At 49.0% G+C, this 23896-nt stretch overlaps 2 protein-coding genes across 8 annotated transcripts; one reads left to right on the forward strand and one right to left on the reverse strand.

Moving 5' to 3' along the window:
• Positions 1-1488: 1488 nt before the first annotated feature.
• On the reverse strand, positions 1489-23331 carry scn4ab (sodium channel, voltage-gated, type IV, alpha, b). Of its 7 annotated transcripts, none has more exons than XM_078797212.1 (32): positions 22943-23331; positions 21983-22142; positions 17027-17204; positions 16524-16658; positions 16334-16454; positions 16139-16226; positions 14780-14908; positions 14624-14706; positions 14306-14533; positions 13403-13466; positions 12857-12998; positions 12638-12790; positions 12225-12306; positions 11480-11706; positions 10745-10816; positions 10165-10680; positions 9798-9975; positions 9649-9725; positions 8593-8671; positions 8398-8525; positions 8155-8328; positions 7753-7857; positions 7398-7682; positions 6805-6858; positions 5424-5558; positions 5247-5351; positions 4914-5184; positions 3861-4482; positions 2149-2293; positions 2007-2090; positions 1739-1931; positions 1489-1666 (listed from the first exon to the last, which is right to left on the reverse strand). In XM_078797212.1, exons 3-31 carry the CDS (start codon positions 17168-17170, stop codon positions 1764-1766), a joined length of 4794 nt encoding a protein of 1597 aa, XP_078653338.1. In that variant the 5' UTR covers positions 17171-17204; positions 21983-22142; positions 22943-23331; the 3' UTR covers positions 1489-1666; positions 1739-1763. The 7 variants fall into 7 exon arrangements, with proteins under 7 accessions (XP_078653338.1, XP_078653337.1, XP_078653339.1 ...); XM_078797211.1 differs by lacking the exons at positions 21983-22142; positions 22943-23331 and adding an exon at positions 18515-18960 and having other exon boundaries at positions 10165-10521; positions 10591-10680; XM_078797213.1 differs by lacking the exon at positions 21983-22142 and having other exon boundaries at positions 22943-23040.
• LOC131102725 (nucleoside diphosphate kinase B-like) lies at positions 20444-21627 on the forward strand. The gene is made up of 5 exons (XM_058048218.2): positions 20444-20531; positions 20852-20986; positions 21063-21164; positions 21233-21345; positions 21421-21627. Exons 2-5 carry the CDS (start codon positions 20870-20872, stop codon positions 21536-21538), a joined length of 450 nt encoding a protein of 149 aa, XP_057904201.1. The 5' UTR covers positions 20444-20531; positions 20852-20869; the 3' UTR covers positions 21539-21627.
• Positions 23332-23896: the final 565 nt, after the last annotated feature.

Below are 23896 nucleotides of genomic sequence, written 5' to 3' on the forward strand. Positions count from 1 at the left end.
CCGGAACAACACGAGGATGACACTCGAACAACACGAGGATGACACCGGAACAACACGAGGATGACACCGGAACAACACGAGGATGACACTCGAACAACACGAGGATGACACTCGAACAACACGAGGATGACACCGGAACAACACGAGGATGACACTCGAACAACACGAGGATGACACCCGAACAACACGAGGATGACACCCGAACAACACGAGGATGACACCGGAACAACACGAGGATGACACTCGAACAACACGAGGATGACACTCGAACAACACGAGGATGACACTCGAACAACACGAGGATGACACTCGAACAACACGAGGATGACACCGGAACAACAGTGTGGTTCAGGTGTCATTCCAGTGTTGTTCACTGTGATGACAATCGTGTTGGATTGAAAGAGTATCGGCCGCACGGTGAACGAGTGGTTAGCATGTCGGACATCCGGAAGACCTGGGTTGAAAAACCGCCGCCCCAGACTGACACGAGCTGGAACCATGTAGCGACAGACACATCGTCGCACACCACTGATACACGGAGGGGAGCGGAATGGAATGGCATGCTAATGATAACATGCTAACACTAATGACTGAGTAATGGCACGCTAACGACACTATGCTAACACCAATGAGAGTAATAGAATGCTAACGACACTCGCCAATGTCATGTGGGAAGGGAGAGTGAGTTGTGTGTTCCAAAGAGGCCACTTCAGGTGTTGTGTTGTCGTTGCCATGGTGAGTTGCGTGTCGTCCGTTGGTGGAAATGAAGTATTTGTGTTTTTTGAGCTGCTGACTGGTGATGAGGACCCAAAGCGTTCTTTGGATATTTTGCTCTTCTACGTCAAAGAGCTGCTGAATGTTGATGCTGGTCACCGAGCTCAGTGTCCACACAGGAAGTATCTGGTTGCAGACGCTTGTTTGGCTTTGTGAACTAATCGCTGTGACCTTCACGTCGTTTCAATATTCACAGCCATGTGACGTGGTCGTGTCAACCGGCAGTGTCGTCCTTTGGTCTCCGTGGTGACGGTGGGCTGTGATCAACAGGACACTGCAGGCGTGAAGGTAACCTTGGCTTTCCATCCATTTTCTATGCCGCTCATCCACACTTATGCCGGAGCCTATCCCAGCCGTCTTGGGGAGGCGGGGTCCACCCTGGACTGGTGGCCAGCCAATCCCAGCATTCCCAGCCACATTCATACCTATGGACCATTTGGAGTGGCCAAGAAAGCTAACATGCTAACATGTTTTTGGGATGGGGGAGGAAAGCGGAGTACCCGGAGAAAAGCCACGCATGCACGGGGAGAACATGCTAACTCCAAGCGGAGAATCCTTGGCTTTCCATCACTTTGTTGCCTCCTTGGTGAAGATGCATGAAGCAGAGCTAAGGGAGCCGGCAGTTGACCCAATTGTTGTAGCTTCAACATCCTTGAGGGATGGACTTACCATGATGACCGGAGCTGTCAATCACTTGACAAACAGTCATTGGCGTAAAAATGAAGATCTTTTATTGGTTGCTATGCGATTATAGGTGCGTATACGGTTTGGAAGGTTCAACGTGTTACATGAAGAATGTCGTAGTGGAAGGGAGTTAATCAAGTAGTTGACAGAAGAAAAGCTTCCAGAAGTTCCACCTGCTGCTCTCCAGATGAGGAGGAGGAGAAGAATCCTGCAATCAGAGGGCGGCCTCCATGTCAGCGCTCTGCAAAGTGGACCGGGACGGGACTGAGCAGATGCTAACCTGATGAGGTCTTCTCCTTGTGCCTTCATCTCAGCGCACGTGAGGCAAGAACGTCTGCTTCATCCATCATCTTTTCTCCTGGCGTGGCGGCCATTTTGACTGTGTGTCTCCTGTACGCTCTCTGGATTACGCCGGCAGCCACGTCTTCCCGTTTCCTCGTCAAAGTGCTGCTGACCCGTTCAGGACATCCCAGCTGTGAGGGTGGTAAGCTCAAACGTCAAACAAGCGCACGTCCGAGCGTCCGAGCACACAAGAGGGTAGACTTGACCTTGACCTTGGATGGAATGCGGGCCACCAACTTTCCCTCCGTTTTGGCTTTTAGGTGGTCCGCCTCTCCCGGGTCTTCCAGCACCTGCACACACGGAGGATTTGGAGCGGGCCGTGTCAAAGCCACCCTGACCTGTCCCCACCTGAGCAGCCAGAGCCTGCAGGACGTCAGCACGGTCAATCTGGTCTCCGGCGAGCAGAGGCAGGTCCATGCTGACCAGTTTGATCCGGTTTGGTTTGGGAATCCTCAACGGATCTGGCAGAGCATCGCAGAAATCCGACAGCTGGCTGTGAAGCACGAGACCCACGTGAGCTGCCATCATCGCTAACGGACGGACTCGGTCAGAAGAACCGATAGCTGATAGATGATAGATGACAGATACGTACGTCCACTGATATTATATACATCCTATCTGATATTATCCTATCTGATATTATATACATCCTATCTGATATTATCCTATCTGATATTATATATATCCTATCTGATATTATATATATCCTATCTGATATTATATATATCCTATCTGATATTATATATATCCTATCTGATATTATATATATCCCACCTGATATTTAGAGGTTATCACATGGTTTGTCTGGTATCAGGCCAGGTATCATGCCCCCAAGTGTCAGTATCAGCCCGAGACCCTGATCAACCCTGATTCTAGCACGCAGGGGCATGATACTGGGCCTGATACCAGACAAACCATGTGATGATCTTATTATCACATACTATTTAATCATGAGCTTATTATCACGTACTTTGGTTTTTCCGTCATGTAACGTGCCAGAGAGTTGAATTTAGATTTGAGAGAATCAGGCTGGTATTCATCCCCATTTTCTTTTCTGATTGATAAAATAATGTAGCGACCCTGACGTGTTCATGTTGACATGTTGTGCTCTTGAGTGTCTGACTGTTCCGCGTGACTGTGAATGCACCAGGGGTGGGGGCGTGTCGTGTTGAGGAAGCACTGTTGCGTTGCTGGCGGTGGTTGCAACGGCGTGGTTACGGCCGACAGTAGCCAGTATTGTTGTGTAATAAAAGCTTGTTAGCCATCACAGTCGTGTCCTTTCCATAGCGTCGGCAACGACGTTACAATAAACACAGACACGTATTTGTCTAACTCAGGCGGGGGAATACTTTCTACCAGTCTTCGTTCGTTCTTGCAGTTGCAGTCGCCCTTGGTTTTCCGACTTGTATTTGCATTTTTAGTTTTTTCCATCATTTCAAGAGTGTCCTCCTCATTAATGGTGATAAAACGTTCCATTTCTAATATTCTGTTTGCTATTTTCCCTATTTGTCTTTCGCCGGGAGTGTCAACCGCTGACATGTTGACAGAACACAGACGGCAGCAAAACAAACGCTTGTGCGCTGTTCTCTGATTGGTTGTTTCACGGGCACGATACCAGAGCAGCGCGCTCTGAGTGGACAGCTACAGGGGCTGATACTGACATGGTTAAACTCTATAGTTTATCAATATCACTGCCCTGGGCTTTGACACAGTATCAATTTGGCCTTTTCCCGTATCATTCATGGGCGCTTTCTAGGGTACAGGGCCAATTAACACAGTAGTATGTGATAATATCCTATCTGATATTGTACATATGTCCATAAGTCTGGATATATTTACGTAAGTATGTCTCCATACAGTACGTGTAGTACAACATGTGTAGTACAGCGTGTACGCGAGGCTATAGCGCGAGTCAAGCAGCAGAGAGGTGAATGAGAAAGCGGTGCAGCAGTTGGTTGAGAGACGGAGCGCTAGGAGGTCGGCGTGGGACAGATGACGCCACACCGGCACGGCGGTCGGAACAAGGCAGGATTCAGTCAGCCGGGATGGACGGACCTCACCTGTAGTGGATGGACTGTGACGCTTGCGGGTCAAACCTCTCCCAGGTTTCTCCAAACTTCTCCAGGTCCATCTTGCAGACCTCACGGGCGCTCTCCTCGGCGGCGATGTCGAAGTTCTCCATCACGATGACGATACACATGTTGACCAACAGCAGGAAGGACAGGGCGATGTAGGAGCTGAAGAAGATCACGCCCACTAGTGGGCTAGCACAGTCTCCCATCATGTGCGTTCCAGGGTTTTCAGCTTGCGGGTGGCAGTCCGGGGGGGTGTCCATGATGGGGTCGAGGAGACCGTCCCATCCGGCAAGCGTGGTGACGGTCAGCAGGCAGATCATGCTGTTCCCAAAGGTTTCAAAGTTGAACACGTCATTGATCATGGCTCCTTTCCTAACGTGAGCAAAGCTGTTCATGCCAAAGATGGCGAATGTGAACATGAGGAGGAGGAGGAGGAGCGCCAAGTTAAAAAGGGCAGGAAGTGACATCATGGAGGCCAACAGCAGTCTGCGTACGCCACGGGCTCCCCGGATGAGACGAGGCAGTCGACCAATACGAATCAAGCGAATCACCCTGAAGAGTGTCGGTGAGATGAAATACTTTTCAATGAGGTCTGCCAGGAACATGCCTGAAGAACAAAACGGGACGTTAGCTTAGATTCCTGCTACGTGCTGCACGTGGCCTCCAGGGGGCACCGACAATTTGGGAACAAAATATGATGGCTAGGCCCTCGCGCCCCCACGCCACTTGGACTTCACGCTGAGAAATAGATGGATTCATTCCTTTCATCCTCTCCTCACTGACTCCGCCTACACTCCAACACTGGTACTGCACTCGTACCCGGGGGGGGTACGAGCTAGCTAGCTCAGCCTTCCTGTAGACAAGTAAGTAGCTAGGTAGGTAGATGCTGTGGTTGAAGACTACATCATAGTTACAATATTTGAGAATATTGCAGAGAGGAGGATGGAGATTAGAGTGCTGGTTTGTGGCGCGTTGGGAAGGGGCTTATTGACGGGATATAGATCATGATAGCCAGATGTCCGGCATCTCGGGACCCACCCAGGACAGACAGGATGAGGATGACAAAGTCGAAGATGTTCCATCCGGATGAAAAGTAGTGCCGGCGCAGGCCTGCCAGCTTCAGGACAAACTCCGCTGCGAAGAAGAGCACGCAGGCAAAGTTGATCCAGTAGAGAACAAATTCCTTTTCCATGCTTTGGTCATCCGTCTCCACCATCAAGGCGACCACTTGGAGGCAAATGACCACCAAGACGGAGACTTCAAAGGAGGGCGTGGTCACCAGGTCAAAGATCAGAGCCTGAAGTTTGTTCTGATGGAACACCACGAGATCAACACCACCTCCTTCACACACCAGCAAGGACACGGACGCACCTTTGGACGGGGAACACGGCTCTCGGGCCTCCTGTGGGTTCCTGCCTTCATGGCCTGGTAGTACTTGGTCTGCTCCGGCGTCAGGAAAACTCCACATCCTCCCAACTAAACCCGCAAAACAAGAACTCTCCATCAAATGGCCACTCTACTTCCTCATGTCCGTGTGTGTAAACCTACCTTGGAATGCTGCTGCTTCAGGGGATCCATGATGGCGCCAACCAGGAAGGCTAAAGTCAAGGATCCGCAGATGATGAAGACCACAAAGTAGAGGGACATGTACACACTCCTCTCGTACTCTGGCTGCGACTCCATCTGGGCACACGCACACGGGGTCACTGTGAAATACAGTACAGTATGGCTCCTGGTATTTACTGGTGTGGGTGTACAGTATGGCTCCTGGTATTTACTGGTGTGGGTGTACAGTATGGCTCCTGGTATTTACTGGTGTGGGTGTACAGTATGGCTCCTGGTATTTACTGGTGTGGGTGTACAGTATGGCTCCTGGTATTTACTGGTGTGGGTGTACAGTATGGCTCCTGGTATTTACTGGTGTGGGTGTACAGTATGGCTCCTGGTATTTACTGGCGTGGGTGTACAGTATGGCTCCTGGTATTTACTGGCGTGGGTGTACAGTATGGCTCCTGGTATTTACTGGCGTGGGTGTACAGTATGGCTCCTGGTATTTACTGGCGTGGGTGTACAGTATGGCTCCTGGTATTTACTGGCGTGGGTGTACAGTATGGCTCCTGGTATTTACTGGCGTGGGTGTACAGTATGGCTCCTGGTATTTACTGGCGTGGGTGTACAGTATGGCTCCTGGTATTTACTGGCGTGGGTGTACAGTATGGCTCCTGGTATTTACTGGCGTGGGTGTACAGTATGGCTCCTGGTATTTACTGGCGTGGGTGTACAGTATGGCTCCTGGTATTTACTGGCGTGGGTGTACAGTATGGCTCCTGGTATTTACTGGCGTGGGTGTACAGTATGGCTCCTGGTATTTACTGGTGTGGGTGTACAGTATGGCTCCTGGTATTTAGTGGTGTGGGTATACAGTATGGCTCCTGGTATTTAGTGGTGTGGGTATACAGTATGGCTCCTGGTATTTACTGGTGTGGGTGTACAGTATGGCTCCTGGTATTTACTGGTGTGGGTGTACAGTATGGCTCCTGGTATTTAGTGGTGTGGGTGTACAGTATGGCTCCTGGTATTTAGTGGTCTGGGTGTACAGTATGGCTCCTGGTATTTAGTGGTCTGGGTGTACAGTATGGCTCCTGGTATTTAGTGGTCTGGGTGTACAGTATGGCTCCTGGTATTTAGTGGTGTGGGTGTACAGTATGGCTCCTGGTATTTAGTGGTGTGGGTGTACAGTATGGCTCCTGGTATTTAGTGGTGTGGGTGTACAGTATGGCTCCTGGTATTTAGTGGTGTGGGTGTACAGTATGGCTCCTGGTATTTAGTGGTGTGGGTGTACAGTATGGCTCCTGGTATTTAGTGGTGTGGGTGTACAGTATGGCTCCTGGTATTTAGTGGTGTGGGTGTAGTGTGTGTAGTATCTGACCTCTGTGATGTCCATGGCTGCGTACATCAAGTCCAGCCATCCTTTCATTGTTGCCTAACACAAAACAAATTGATAACAAAATACAAGTTACTCTGTAAACAATATTTCTTACATACACTACTTGTTGTTGGAAGTACACATACTGTATGTGTACTATTCACGTAAAGAATACATGGGGTACATCTGTAGTATATACATAATCTATGGAATATAGCTCTACTAGTACATCCATTAGTCTTAGCCAATTAGCAAGGAAGGAATGCGGTTAGTCAATTACCTTCATTTGGTAGTATTCCTTACCTGCACTACTTCCTCCACCTTGTATGTATCTACCCTATACAGTATTTGTGCATGTTATATGCACTGTCTATAGACGTTATGTGTACCTTATATGCACATGTATATGTATGTATATGTATCCACGGTGCATTTGTTTGGACAGATGATGATGATGATGATGATGATAACAACAACAGCTCAGATGAGTTTCATATCACGCAACTTCCATGGTTGTGGTAGTGTAAGTCTACAGGTAGTAGTACATAGAATACAGTATGTAGTGTAGTACACGGTGAAGCGGAGATGAGACTGACCACTTGCAGAAGAGCGGGGTAGGCTATGGCCACGTGGTCAAAGTTGAGCTTGTGATTGGTCCAGCGGACTTCAGTGAAGTTTTCCTGGACCAGCATGAGACACTCGGTCTTGTTCCTGACGTGCGATCTGTCAAACATCTGTCCGTCCGTGGCGTTCAAGCAGTAATAAAACTTTCCGGCAAATAAATGGACTCCTACGATGGCGAAGAACAACCAGAAAGTCACACAAGCGATCAGCACGTCCAAGCAGGACGGGACCACCCTCAAGAGAGTTCTCAGGGCCACCTGAGGACAAGAGGACCACAGTGGACGGGTTAGGGTGTCTGACTGCCGTGCTGATTCAGGTGGCGCTTACCTTCATTCCTTCAAAGCGACACAAAACCCTCAGAGGTCGAAGAGACTTGATGGCTCCCGGTGGTGAGAAGCCCATGGCGTTGGCAGTCAGGAGCAGCGGAAACGTCTGGAGGACACAAACCTTCACCTTGTCTACTGGTTCTTGGTTCCATGAACCAGTATGAAGCTTCATGGAACTGGTTCATGGAACTGGTTCATGGAACAGCAGCAGTTTATACCAGCTACTGTATACTGCATAAATACCACCATGACCAGATACTCTAGTATCTTTATAGGTAGTGTAGTATCTGAGCGCTTGGAGGTCTCTACCCCCCCCCCCCAACTGATGGAGGACACTCCGTACGGTCATCAAGGATGTGAGAACATGAGGTAGGGGTTCGTACATGGAGGTCACGATGCTTACACCAATAACGAGGAAATCCAGCCAGCACCAGGGATCGGTGAAGAACTTCTTAAATCCACCAGCAGACCACCTCAGAAGGAGCTCCAGCACAAACATGCAGGTGAACACCTTCTCTGCATACTCCAGAATGGTCATGGTCAGCAACCGCGTCTCCAAGTAGATGTCTTCAAAGACCTGGACATGCCCGTGTGCCAAAGTGGGGATCGTATGAAAGGGGAGGAGCTTGGACTGCCGTCTGCTTACCAGAGCTGCGCTGCTCAGCAGGATCATGAACGTGATGAAGCCTTGAAAGGATTTCTTTTCAAGCAGGCACGCACACGCTAGTCTCAAGTTCAGGCAGATTCTTCTTCCACCCTGAGATGTCTTCTTATCTGAAAGACAGGCATCCGTCATCACGTCTTTTCTTGCAACTCCTCATACGCGTCTTCATATAAGCACCTGTGCACTCGCCATCATCATCATCATCGTCGTCACCACCCGGGACCTCGGCTCCTTTCTGCTGGGACGCCTCGTCACGCTGTGAAGACAGCAGAGAAGACGGTCTTTCTTAATGTCTGTCCTTTTGTTCCGTGTCTTTTCCTTCATCAGATGTTTGGGAGCAGCACTGGGAAATGACCATCTTCTAGCCTCTTTCATTCATAGGTTGGAAGCTCCTGCAACCCGACTACAGGTTCCCACATACGGAACGCAGATGATGATGATGTCCTATGTTATATCCTCCTGTAGTGGATCATTAGTTAGTGCTAATGATGGGCTAGATGATGATGTCCTATGTTATATCCTCCTGTAGTGGATCATTAGTTAGTGCTAATGATGGGCTAGATGATGATGTCCTATGTTATATCCTCCTGTAGTGGATCATTAGTCAGTGCTAATGATGGGCTAGATGATGATGTCCTATGTTATATCCTCCTGTAGTGGATCATTAGTTAGTGCTAATGATGGGCTAGATGATGATGTCCTATGTTATATCCTCCTGTAGTGGATCATTAGTTAGTGCTAATGATGGGCTAGATGATGATGTCCTATGTTATATCCTCCTGTAGTGGATCATTAGTTAGTGCTAATGATGGGCTAGATGATGATGTCCTATGTTATATCCTCCTGTAGTGGATCATTAGTTAGTGCTAATGATGGGCTAGATGATGATGTCCTATGTTATATCCTCCTGTAGTGGATCATTAGTTAGTGCTAATGATGGGCTAGATGATGATGTCCTATGTTATATCCTCCTGTAGTGGATCATTAGTTAGTGCTAATGATGGGCTAGATGATGATGTCCTATGTTATATCCTCCTGTAGTGGATCATTAGTTAGTGCTAATGATGGGCTAGATGATGATGTCCTATGTTATATCCTCCTGTAGTGGATCGTGGAGTCAGTGCTAATGATGGGCTAGATGATGTGTGTGCTGCAGTGTAGTTGCCTTTCCAGATGGAAATGGGTGAACTGTAAATGCCACTAGTAGTTGGTAAAGCGTCTGAGAGACTTGACCTGTGAGCGTGGTTCTTCCGGGTTTGCAAAGGTAAGCGCTAAGAACTCCTTGTGGGCCACGTCATCATTGCTAAATTCTAAGGATGATAAAGACATTCTGTTATTTGCTGAAGTGAGGGGGAGGAAGTGAACGTGGGCGTGGCCGGTACCTGGAGGATTTAGAGAAATGTGCTCCCTTTTCTCCGACCGTAGGTGTCCCAGGACCCGGGCCTTTGTCCAGATGACAGCCCCGATAATCCGGTTGAGAGCAATGTGCAGATTGTCAGCTCCTTCCTCGTCACGGCTATTGGACGATCTTATCAAAAAGGCCAGGAAGAGATTCAAGACCTGCATGGAGTTTGGAAAGCCAGGATGATCAGCAAATCCACAAGGCTAGCAGGTCTAACAAAGCCCTGAAGGACCTGGATAAAAGGTAACGTTGAGATAGTGGGGTCAATGGCTGAAAACATTTGGCTTTCACATGAAAAGATGAGCCACATTTCAGCGGTTAATCTCTCGCCAAGGGTGACGACTCACCAGCACTTTTCCAACGAGCAGCAACATCACGTAGATGATCAGGCACCGGGTCTGACCCGCCACCTCCATGCAATCCCACAAGGTCTCCACCCACTCTCCACAAATCACTCTGAAGACCAGGAGGAAGGTGTGGAAGAAATCGCTCATGTGCCAGCGAGGAAGCGTGCAGTCATCTGAAATGCGACACACGTGGTCGTTGTAGTCGTCTCCAAACAGATGCATTCCAAGCGCAGAGAAGGTGAAGACCACAAAGGCGAGAAGAAGAATGAAGTGTCTCAAAGCCAGCAGAGACGTCCCAGTGGTCTTCAGCAGTCTGTGGAAGGTGGGCCAGGACTTGGCCAGCTTAAAGATTCTCATCTGGGCGGAGAAGGAACAATGGGGTAAGATGAGGCTGCTCACTGACTGCCACTGAGGACCACCACTAACCACTCGGAACAGCCCTGCAAGACGCCAATCCAGCAGCAACTCCAGCAGATTGAAGGTCACGATGATGCTGTCAAAGACGTTCCAGCCCACCTGCAAGCATGCTGATGAAGGAAGACGTCCTGCTGGTGTTGGGAGACAAAGTAGCACAACTGACCTGGAAGTAGAAGTACGGACCCATCGCCAGAAGCTTGATGACCACCTCGGCTGTAAAAATGGCCGTGAAGACCTGAGAAAGATGAGAGCGACAAGTCATCGCGTGGCCCGGCTCACCAGCATTTCGCTTTTGGGATGGAAGTGGGACCTTCTACGCACGTACGCGAAACACGTCAACTAACTAAACATCTTCTACTATTCCACCTTGTTGGAATTTTTCATTCCGTTTGAATGCGCCGTTGCTAGGCACCGTTGCTAGGCACCGTTTCTGTTGCTGTGACAAAGCGCACACCAGCACGGCACGTTAGCACAGCAGCTAGCTGTAGCATCCAGCTTCACTTGATTGGTGTTGACGTTGGTGTTGACGTTGGTGTTGACGTTGGTGTTGACGTTGGTGTTGACGTTGGTGTTGACGTTGGTGTTGACGTTGGTGTTGACTTGCTTTCAAGTCAATGAATCAAGCGCCCCCCCCCCCCAACATGCAGAGCCACTCCACTCCTACAATGTCTATTTTCCCGTCACTTTTGACTTTCCTTGCTTCATACGGCCATCATTGTGCCGAGTATGAAGAGAGAACAGGCCCACCAAGAGGGTTCGAACGCCAGGTTTTAACTGGAGATGTCCCGAGTGGTCCCAAGCACGGACACATGGGAAGGTTGTGATAAAAAGAGAGAAGCTCTGCATGTGATGGACCAAAAGCAAAGAAAGAAGATAGAGGACGTTTCGGAGGAATTACCAGGTACGCCTGACTTAGCATGTCATAAAAGCGGTACGTCATGGGATAGTGCTCCATGGCCATGAAGATGGTGTTCAGGATGACGCACACGGTGATGCCCAGGTCAAAGAACGGGTCTGTGACGAAACGCTGGAGACGCAGCTTGCACTGCCGCCAACAACCACAACAGTTCCACTTGAGACAGACCTGGGTGAATGAGTCGCAGCGTGGCGGACGTGATCCTGGCTCTGAAAAGACAACAAATACCGGAACACTTACTGGAACTACTGGTACTACTTCCGTGGACCGCATACTAAAGTACTAGCTCGCTTTTCCTTCCGTGTGCGTTCCAAAGCAAATCGCAGGATGAATGACAGGAATGACAGGATCCACGGCAGCTCCTATGCAAGCTTAGCTTCCTTCCTTCGTCCTTGCTGCCCCTCCATCCTGGGGAGACGCCATCTTTCTACTTACATCGTCACATTGATGCGCCACAAGGTGTATCACGGTGTAGAACGTGTCTGTCATCACGGTGTATAACGTGTCTGCCATGACGGAGTATAACGAACTCGTCATGACGGTGTATAACGTGTCTGCCATCACGGTGTAAAACGGTGTATAACGTGTCTGCCATCACGGTGTAAAACGGTGTATAACGTGTCTGCCATGACGGTGTAAAACGGTGTACAATGTGTCTGCCATGACGGTGTAAAACGGTGTATAACATGTCTGCCATGACGGTGTATAACGTGTCTGTCATCTTTACCTTCCTTAACTGTTTGCTCGACATTTGGACTTTTTTCATCTGCTGATGCCTGATGCTTCTCAGAGAGGTACACACTGCCAGCCTACACACACACAAAAAACACACAAACACACGTGTCAGTTGTGGCTCCAAGAGAGTGATTCTCGCCTCTCCCCCCTCCTTTTTACTTCAAGTGGGAGATGGCTAGCATGAGGCGACCTAGCATGCTTTGCGGTTTGCATGCAGGCGCTATGTGGCTAGTCTGTGTGGTGCAGATGTGTCGCTCCTGTTTTACACTGCAACTTCTAGTCATACAGCACAGATCCCCTTCACAATAAAAGCACACACTGTTGCCTTGGCAAAAACTGAAATGGGGTGAGAATCCCCCCGCTCTGAAGCATTCCCTACAAAATAAAGCTGCCGTGTCAAATTACCTGCTGCCTGTCAATCAGGCCATCTTGGTGCATCTGCCTCTGCTCGGCGTACGCCATGGCCATCACCGCCACAATAAGGGCCACCAGGTGATAGGAGACCAATATGACCACCACGAAGAAGACGGCATAGCTTTTACCATCTGCTCTCAGAGTCTGCAGAGACAACCCAGTGAGCTGCTGTGTGGAGCGAGATCACAACCGTGGGACCCCAGCACCGACCAGTTCCATCAAGTTCTCCCAGAAGTCCAGAGTCGTCAGTCTGAACACGGTCAGGAAAGCCCAACCGAAGGAATCGAAGCTGGTGTAGCCAAAGTGTGGGTTGCTTCCTGTCTTCAAACAGACATAACCCTCTGGACACAACCTGAACGTCAGCAAGACCGCACCGGTCAATGACTACGTAGCATATTAGCGTGTGCAAGCATGCTGTGCAGTCAGAGCCAGCTAGGCCTTCTCTGCTGGCCTGACCACTGCCAGAGGCTCCCGGTGACATTTCAAACTTCAATCCTCATATTTGGTCCATGAAATGATCTTCATGTATTCCTTCAGTAGCACCCATGTTGGCCGCACTGCTTCCAGCATTCCATGTGGATGGTGGACGTGTTTAGCCAATCGCATTTCAGCATCTGTCAGTGGAAGCGCTGAATGGATGACGATACAATTTCATGGAAGAAATACTTGGGCTGAATGAAGAAACGTAGCTCAGCCCTTAGGCCAGCAGAGAAGGCCTGGCTGGACCTGAGCGCACACGGTGTGTGACATACCTACCCGGCATCGGAAGCGTTTCCACACAGTAGAGGGTCCCGGCTTGCAGGCGGATAGTAATGGTTGGCTGTGGGACACAGAAAGACCATGTGACCAAAGCCAGCACACACTTAGGCAAGTCATCAGCATCAGTGGCGGGCGGCCTTTTGGAACATGGCCGCTATCCTTTCAACATGTTTCACACATGCTCCGTTCCACGTGGGACACCGTGTCACGGAGAGCCCTTTGAACATACTCCACATCGCCACTCTTTACAGCCACTTTCTTCACTTCCTGTGTTTCCCCTCTACCATCTTCCACCGGATTGGGAAGAAGGAAAGAAGGAGAAAGGACGACAGGAAGCAAACAAAAGGCAGCGTGGGCGCTGATGAAGGCAAGACTGGAAAATAAGAGACAAACAGGAAGGGAACAATGGCGTCATCGTCGATCCACTCCCAAAGGTCAGACCAAAACCAAGACCCTTTCCCCCCCAGGAACTAATACCACACCTCCCTACACACCTGGTCATGCTGGTTTCCCCAAAACACGTCAAATTCATGAATGACAGAAGCTTGACCTTCACGCTCTTTGCTTCTACTGCCTTGCAAAGTCTTGCTTACTCAGCATTACACACTTCCTTCCTGGGATGAAACACTCCACTTGGCTCTTAAAGCTTCCCCTGCTACCTGTGCCACCTGGGAACCTTGGCCTCCTGGAATCATCCTCCTCTCCTTTAGCAAAGGTCTCCAAAATAAGCAGAGCACCTGAACTCCTCATCACATGACACACAATAAAGACGATGAAAGGCTTCCCTGGTGGGAAGGCATGGATGCTTTGTTAGCTTGGTTGGCATAGTGTTTGCTCTTTCCCATGAGCAAGGCAGCGTACAAAGCGTTCCACTGTAAATATACACGATGATGACCACACCTTTATTGTTGATGTGCTGCTGGAAGTCAAAGTCGCTGGTGAGGTTGTCATCTGCTGAGAGGTTTGTGAATGACACACCGGGCATCAGGACGCATTTTTGCCTCAACGTCCCCATGAAGAGATGCAATGCCACCAGAGCAAAGCCACTGAGGACCAGGAGGGTCAGGATGGCCACGCTGCACAGGCTCTTCAGGGACTGGACAAGCGCTCCAATTGTTGCCCTCAAACCTGACAACACGGTACAGCTTACACTGGGGCTCTCACACACACACACACACGCACGCACACACATACACACACACACACACACACACACACCAGGCATCAACAGGATGATCTTCAGTGCTGGAAGAACTCTGAGTACAGAAAGGTTTGCTGAATCCACCATGGCTGTCAGGTATCTGCAAAAGAGGAGGCTGTCTTAGGGCCGTGTGTCCACCAGGGTGCGTGAGAAGATGGATGCAAGTGCTTTACGCGGTGATGATGACCATCACGTCCAACCAGTTCCATGGATTTCTCAGGAAGGTGAAGCGGCCCACACACAAACCTCGAGCCACAACTTTGAGGAGCACTTCCAAAGCGTAGATGGCAACAATGCCGAATCTGTTCAACAACACAGAAGATCACGTCAGCGGCCCCCAACGTCCCGCTCTCAACCCCAAGTCTGCGCTCCTCACTACGCCACCGGGTGGCTGCAGCGCTTCTGCTGGCAGGCTGAGCTGGGGGAGGGACACCAAGAGGTCACGCTGCGTGGGGGCACAGTGGCTCAGGAGGTACAGCAGGTCATACAGAAAGCAGAAGGTTGGCAGTTTGATTCTTACTCCCTCCACCCGGTTGACAGAATAATCACACAGCAACCACCCGCACCCGACCCCCCCTTTCTCAGATCTACGGGCTGACTGCCACCAAACTAAAGTGGAATGAAGACGCAGCGTTCTGCTGGCCTTGGAGTCCAGCCCAGCATGGCCCAGCATGGCCCAGCATGGCCCAGCATGGCCCATAGATTTGTGGATAAAAAGCTATTTGGATTATTTGTTGATTTGGCTCAACTCCTGACCTTCATCTACACCATCTACACCATCTACACCATCTACACCAGAGGTAGGGAACCTATGGCTCAGGAGCCAGGTAGGGCTCTTTTGATGACTGTATCTGGCTCTCAAGCATTTCTTACCACAATAAAAATGTATTTTTGCTAACATTTTAAAGTAAACATCACAGAAATGACTGTTAAAAATAGTATTAAAAATCAACAACTTTTTTATGCATTTTAATTCGTCCATCTATTTTCTACTGCAATACGGCCGACCATATCCATCTTTCCTGATATTTTCCAGGTCAAACACCAAAACTCGATTATTACTGGATAATGCGGTAGTCTACCTCGGTCATTGAGATGTCAACATGTAAATATAAACTTCTCTCCTTTAGTCAAATAGTCACCTAGCTAAAGCTGCAGAACCAAGCCTTCTGGCAAAGATGGCCAAAAGAATGAAATATACTGAGTACAGTGCAAAACTATGCAGCAGCAGAAGTTGCATGAATGGCAACAAGTATTTGATTTATTATTAGACACTGCGCTGCTCACGAAAGTGTGCTGGCCACACCCCATTGGCGTGGGGTAGTGTGCCTGGTCTACGTAATTAGAGCCCATTATATCTAAAACTGTTGGTCTTACATAAAAATGCACACATTTTATTGCATTCAATGTTTAAAAAATGTATATGGCTCTCACAGACACACATTTTAAAATATCTGGCCTTCATGGCTCTCTTAGCCAAAAAGGTTCCCGACCCCTGATCTACACCATCCACAAGATGTTGGAAGACTCACAGGACAGGCTTGCTCCATGCTGGAGGCCTCCTCATTGTCATCAACGCACAGTTGCATAAGACGGTCAGCAGGATGAAGACACCAAAGAATGTTGGATTTGTTGAAGAAGACAAGCAGGTAGAGATGGATGCTGTGGATTTGCAGGAGAAGAAGAAGAGGCAGGTAGAGAAGGATGCTAGGGTTCATAGAAAGGATATGAGTGAAGGAGGATCTTGATGGCAGATGTCCTCAGGGGGTTGAAAGGACCGAGCAGGCAGCAAGCGGGGTCGGCATTGAACCTGTAGATGGTCCTTCCTCTGCCGAGCACGAGGAAGGTCTGCAGGGACGTGCTGAGCCATCAATAGGTGAAGCAGGAAGCAGACAGCTCTTAGGAGGACTGACAGACCTTCTGGGATCGGTAGAAGGGATCCAGATCCTCTATCGGGGTGTTGACAAACTCAGGGGGTGGGTCTCCATAGATGGGTGGGAGGGGCTTCCCGCTCTCCAAGTCACCTGCTGAGTTCCCTTGCTCTTGTGTCACCTGTCAATCAGACGGCTAGCCAATCAGACGGCAGATTGCAGGACGATTAAGCTGCCAATCAAGACTCAGGGACGATGCCCATGACAACTTAGCATTAGCCACGTAGCTGGCGTGTAAATGTGTAGCGGTGTACACCGTGGACTATGCATGCCGTGTATGATCATCTGAGCTGGAACCTACCCCAGCTGTGTATCCACTATAGGCCTGTGAAAGGCTGCACGAGCACGGGGACAACCCTCCGTCTCCTGACTGTGTTGCATTCGTGCTAACCACTGCACCACCGCACCGCCCTCACAAAGCTGCCGGTCCAATGCCGGCGCATCATCTCTACAGCTTCACCCCATGCGTGTGGATTGCTCTCATCCTACCTCCATCTTGTCATCTTCTCCTCTCCCTTTCTTTTCCTTCGCTCCAAGCCGTTGCTGGATTTCCTCCAGCGACACTGCGGTAAAGTGTCGGAAGACATCCGTACCAAGAGGGGGCAGCAGTGGTCCGGTCCTGGCGTTCTGCATTCCTGCATGACCACTGCTGCTTGGGGACTTGGTCCTGTGTGCAAATACAAGCTCATTTTCACCCAAGGCTGTGTACCATTTGTGTACAAAAACACCCAAGGCTGTGTACCATTTGTGTACAAAAACACCCAAGGCTGTGTACTATTTGTGTACAAAAACACCCAAGGCTGTGTACTATTTGTGTACAAAAACACCCAAGGCTGTGTACCATTTGTGTACAAAAACACCCAAGGCTTGGTCACGTGTACTAGTGCCACCTACTGGACATTGCCAACAGTACTACGGCAACTTCAACTTCCCAGGAGTGGTGGCGGACACGCTGCTTTGCTTTCCATGGAGTCATCATGAAAGAAGTTTGGGATTGATGCTTTTGATGAAATTCGAGCATGAAAACCAAATGTCATGAACAAAAGGAATCAAATCCATGATTTCCACGTGTACTACCATAAAGACTGGATTACGCACGTACAGTACGCACTTCATAGTTGCATTCACTGCTTCATCAGCCCTTTATGGCCATTTCAGCATCCTGTGCTTTTCCACTCAAGGACTTGCTTACAATACTAGTACAGTACTCATACAAATACATGATGTACAAAGAGTAGTACTCATGCAAAGACATATTGATATGCAAGCATATGAAATATTTGTAGACTTGTAGATATTTGTAGACATCAAGACGCTTCACAAGCATTAGGCTTGTATTCTTTAGGGTTAGGGTTTGGGATTAGGGATTAGGAGGTTGGTGTCAGGGTCAGGGATTAGGGATCAAGATCAGGAGGTTGTGTCAGGGTCAGGGATCAGGATCAGGCGGTTGACGTCAGGGTCAGGGATCAGGATCAGGAGGTTGGTGTCAGGGTCAGGGATCAGGATCAGGAGGTTGGTGTCAGGGTCAGGGATCAGGATCAGGAGGTTGGTGTCAGGGTCAGGGATCAGGATCAGGAGGTTGACGTCAGGGTCAGGGATCAGGATCAGGAGGTTGACGTCAGGGTCAGGGATCAGGATCAGGAGGTTGGTGTCAAGGTCAGGGATCAGGATCAGGAGGTTGGTGTCAGGGTCAGGGATCAGGATCTTGGTGTCAGGGTCAGGGATCAGGATCAGGAGGTTGACGTCAGGGTCAGGGATCAGGATCAGGAGGTTGGTGTCAGGGTCAGGGATCAGGATCAGGCGGTTGACGTCAGGGTCAGGGATCAGGATCAGGAGGTTGGTGTCAGGGTCAGGGATCAGGAGGTTGGTGTCAGGGTCAGGGATCAGGATCAGGAGGTTGACGTCAAGGTCAGGGATCAGGATCAGGAGGTTGGTGTCAGGGTCAGGTCAGTGGTTGGGGATCAGGATTATACTCACGGCTGTGAAGGTACAAGCTTCAGCTGCTCCTTTTCACGTCCCCAAAATTGAAAAAGTGTCATTTTTGGTCTCATGGCTTGAGTGGAGGGTTTGATGCGTGTCCACTGCATGTGTTGCAGATTGACTTGTTTCTTCCTTTCTCTCCCACCCTTAAGAGAGTCGATTTGTGGCTGTTCATTGTTGTTGAAGAATGTCGTTACCATGGGAACGTTCCAAGAACTGCAGTCCATGCGCTGCTTTCAAGTAGATTCCACACAATATTCCCTTGATACTGGATGGACACGGACTTGGCGGCGCTGCTCGTTATGGCTGAATGGCCTTTTTGATAAGCAGACTTCCTGTGGATGAGCCAATGTCCTGGACCGGTTCTCCCAAACATCTTACGCAAGGGATATGAAGAAGAGATTTGTTGTTTGGTGAATGTCATCTTTTATCCCGACACGGTGCAGCAGAAGAACAGGATGTGCAGCCAGCACGACTTTCCAGATAAAGTAAGAAGCGAGCAAGCAAGTCTCCGCCTACTTGGAAATCATTTGAACTTGTGAACTGTAATCCGTACCGAGTGCGTCCCATGTTTGTTTCCAATGAAACCACAATGTCAGCAACCTGAACAGAAAAAAGCTCATCAGATGTCCCATATGGGTGTTTACGCAATAGCATGTGATGGTTTGGCCCGCCAGCATCCTATGGCTCCTGTCCTTGGCCGGCTTTGCAGACAGGCCTTCTTTCATTGGACACTTCGTTGGGAGACTCCATGCTCTGATAGTTTCAGGAAGGATTCCTTCAGGCATTCTCCATCTTGCTTCCCATCTGATGTGCAGCCTGGTGCTTCCGACTTGGCCAATCCTCACTATATCTGCCACTTCCTGGAGCCTCTCTGCCACACCATCAGCCACCCGGGCCCTTAGCGCCACACTTCCAGCACGCGTCGCTATGCTCCGGTTCACCGATCCGCCGCTTTCCTTCCCATCGCTGTAGATCCATGTGGGTGCTACCGCTGGAAAGCCAACCTGTTTTTTAAGCCTAAATTCCAAGTTCAGGTACTTCATGTCATCCTGGAAGGTACCATTGAATGACTTTTCCTTTTATAAGAACTTTCATTTCCCTGCATAATGTACATATATGGAACATACTGTATGGAACATAATGTATACAGATACAGATATGCAGGGCTTAAAGTAAAATAAAATCCTGAGCCTGGCCCCCCCTCCAAATATATATATATATATATATATATATATATAGCACTGTTTTCTCCAGCAGGTGATTTCATTGACAGACCCTCCCCCAAACCAAAGGGGGGGGGGGGTTCATCATTGAAAGCAGCTGCTTTAGTGACCTGCTGGAAAGAAGCCCCGTGGTGTCCGTTCCCCCCCCGGCATGAGTTTGATAGCCCCGATCTATGGTACGGTATGTAGATGTCTCTTGGAGCATGTGACTGATACACGGGGCTCTATCCTATCTAGATCTACATGCAGCAGCAGCAGCTCTTTCATGGCTGGTGTCAGCTGATCTATCCTATGTAGTTCTACATGTCAGCTCAGCTCACATATATACATCCACATGTGGCAGTTTCTCTATCCTATCCAGATCTACATGTCAGCTGATCTATTGAGATCCATGTGATGACACCGCCATTCTATCCTTTCTGTGTCTATATGATATCGATGTAGTCCATAAGTTGCTCTATGTGATGATATTCTATATAGATGGAAGGTACGTGTGTAAGTTGATGATCTATGGTATGTAGATCTAGGGGTGGTTTGGGTGTCCTTGATTCCCTGGAGTGATCCAATCCGGTCTGCTTTCCAATCCTTATTAGGAAAGACTTCCTGTTTATTTTTGATTGGGGCGGAGCCAGACAGCTGACGAAGGCTTGGCCTTTGTTGCCATGGTGACTATCATCTCTCCGTTTAAGGCGATCTTCTTGTCACCTTGACCACATGACCCCCCCCAGCAGCCTTTAAATATGTGGGTACTGCAATGTGAGCCGAGTCTTCAGTGAGACCCCGCCAACGTAAGTCCTCCTTCTCTTTCTTCTTCTCCTACTTCTTCTTGTCTTTTAAGCCCCAATGGACAGTCAGCTCGGAGAGGTGGGGGCACTTTCATGCCAACTCGGCTGCTGTTGATCATTCATAATGACATTCTTGCTTTCTATCTGTTACATTATGCGTGTGTGGCGGGGGTGAGGGCGGGCGTCTGCCACTCATCCTGTGTCACATGATACACGACCAGCTGAAGCTTAAGTTAGCATCAACCGGGGGGTGGCGGGTGGGTGGATGGAGGGGGGGGGTGTCGGGTTAAAACCGCTTCGTCATCATGGAATACCACCAGCAGGCCCCGTCCACCGCCAACATGGAGCGCACCTTCATCGCCGTGAAGCCCGATGGCGTCCAGAGAGGTCTGTGCGGCGACATCATCAAGCGCTTTGAGCAGAGAGGCTTCAGACTGGTCGCTGCCAAGTTCATGCAGGTAACCGTGACAACGGCGGCACCTTTCCCAAGCGGTGGCGGTGATGGCAAAAGGGGGCATGTCGTCTGTGTTCCAGGCATCAGAAGAGCAGATGAAGACGCACTACCTGGACCTGAAGGACATGCCCTTCTACGCTGGTCTGTGCAAGTACATGTCGTCCGGACCCATCCTCGCCATGGTAACTGCCCGCTTTGCTCAAGTTTTGTTTACGTTTTGCTGCTCTGACCATGTCATGCGGCGATATAGGTGTGGGAGGGGCGGAGCATCGTCAAGCTGGCACGGATGATGCTGGGAGAGACCAACCCGGCCGACTCCAAGCCCGGAAGCATCCGAGGAGACCTCTGCATCGACATCGGCAGGTGAGGACTCGTTAGTGGACGCGAACCGGCTCGCCATGCAATGTCTTTTTGGTCACGTGACCCGCCCCCTTTCAGAAACATCATTCACGGCAGTGACACGCTGGACAACGCCAAGCGTGAGGTCAACTTGTGGTTCAAGGCTGAAGAGATGGTGGACTACGCACCCTGCGCCCAAGCCTGGCTCTACGAGTGAACAAAGGCCGCATGATGCACGTGAACATCGGTCTCTGAACATCATATGACTCTCGTGTCCACCCGTCAATAAAGGTCTCATGACTCGTGTGTCCACATGTCAATAACCTCTCTGCTCTAGTATTTGGCTTATGGATATTGAATCCTACTTGGCACGTATCACAGTTGGGTCAAGAATCACCCATCCATCCGTCCGTCCGTCCGTCCGTCCACTGTATATTTTTATCTCTCACCTTGTAGCTGAATCATTTGGTTATACAATGTTTTGTAGTAAGTAACCAGCCGCCTGTAATTGTATGAAAGGCCAGCAGGTGGTTTCGTGTGCACATGAAGCATCAATGAAGCCGTCTCGAACCACTTGCCTGAAACGGTTGGAAGCCTCATGGGGCTTCATCTCGCCACCACTAAAATACGGAGATTTTAAAAAAAATGGCGTCTGCCTTACCTGAAACACAGAAAAGAGCGGGAACAAGTCGGTCGTCTTCCCAAATAGCCGTTTGTTCTTCTTCACTGCTGTGGGGCCTTCCCAACTAACCGAGCCGCAGCGCCCCCCTGTGGCGTAACTGTGCAACAGCACGAAGTAGCAGAAGTGCCTGACTATGTATCTGGAAGTAACAATTACAGAAAGATGAAATTAAAACACTATAGATGCCATTGAAACTGCAAATAGGATATAGCATTATGAAAATATGTACCAAAAACGTTGCGGGGTCGCCGTTAAATGGATGAACTCCTGTTTTTTTCTCTCAGTTTTCCACACATTACACCCACAGTGATCTCATCAATGACATGGAGACTATTAGAGGCAGCCATCAATCAGACAATTGATGAGTCATCCATTATCCATGGAAGACTTTGGTTGGTCTTCTTATGTTGTGATTCCAGCGTCTCCTTGGTCCTCCATGAAAGCAGAGCCATTATCTTGATGCTTTAGGCAAACGTCAGCTTTGACTGACAGACGTTTGCTTTTCTTCTCATATGTTGCTTTGCTCCGTCTCCACTAAGAAAGGATGCTGCCCTGTACTTCTGTGTATATGCAGTATATGCAGTATATACAGTATTTGTGTGGTGATTTCCAGTGGAAGATTGCGTGTTCGTCAGCTGAAGTGGGTGGGTGTGTCATTGTCACGGCAACGAGGTGTGTGATGCTTGACGTATGTCAGGAATGTGATGGCTGGAAACATGTTAGCACCTTGTGTCGGGATGAAACCACACTGGATTCAAATAGTCCCAGTCCCGGTCTGGACTTCTTTGAAGCTAATCCAGGTCTAGATCAGACATTCTTCCTGGCCAGAGGCTGAAGACACTTGCGAAGACACTTTTGCTTTGCAGCATTTGTGTGGTCTCGGTAATGCACCGCTTGGAAAACCATTGCTGCTATTTCCAAAGATAAAATTGAACTTACGGCTTGGTCTTTGATAGGCCACTCTACATGAAGGAGTCCATGGTCTTCCTTGGAATATTCACGCTCACGGGACTGTACAGCAAGCCCTTTCTCTCTCCGCCCAAGGTGGCGTCCGCCCGGCTGGTTTTGATCCGTCTCCTCCTGTATCTGGTTCTTGTCCTAGAAGAGAAGGACAATATTAGACGTACAAGGTGGCAGCCATCCATTTTCTGTAGCACAGGTTCTCACTATGCTGGACGCTACCAGCGCTGACTTCGAATCCGGATGACCATCCGATTATAGCAAGAGTTAAGGTCTGGTATCGGATATTTGCCCTGACATGGGTTACAAGCTACTTGGCGGACAGGAGGCAGTATGTGACTAAAGGAGGATATACATCTATAAGTTGAAATATATCGTGCAGCGTACCCCAGTTTTGTGTCAAGTCACAAAAGACTTCAAACTAGTACTATTTATGGACGACACAAACGCATTCTGCTCTGGTGATAGCACACAAGAACAAATCAAATAAAATCACAGAGGAATTAACGATACTAAAAAGATTGAGGGTTGGATCCCTGAAACCAAGTCAAACTAAGATCATGCTATTTGGTCATTGTAAAAAAAATACACAAGCTAAAATACAGATTGTCCGCGTGAACATTGACAGAGTTGTAATCGATGAAAATATGAACTGGAAATCTCACATTCAAAATATACAACATAAAGTGGCTAAAATATGGCAATAGTGAATAAGGCAAACATTGTTCTAGACCATATCTACCTTCATGTGTAGAAATATGGGGAAAGAGGTACAAAAGTACACTTGCACAGTAACTGTACTACAGAAGATATGAGTTAGGATAATCCATAATAGCTGTACAGCCACTTTCATGACATTTGCAGGACTTGGTGATGAGCAGGAGTTTCTTTTGTAAGCTGTCATGCTCCAGGCCAACATTTCTGAAGATGCTA

This window comes from Doryrhamphus excisus, linkage group LG16, assembly GCF_037039965.1.
Source record: "Doryrhamphus excisus strain RoL-2023G ecotype Guam linkage group LG16, RoL_Dexc_Guam_v1.1, whole genome shotgun sequence".
In the NCBI taxonomy this organism is placed as follows: Eukaryota; Metazoa; Chordata; class Actinopteri; order Syngnathiformes; family Syngnathidae; genus Doryrhamphus; species Doryrhamphus excisus.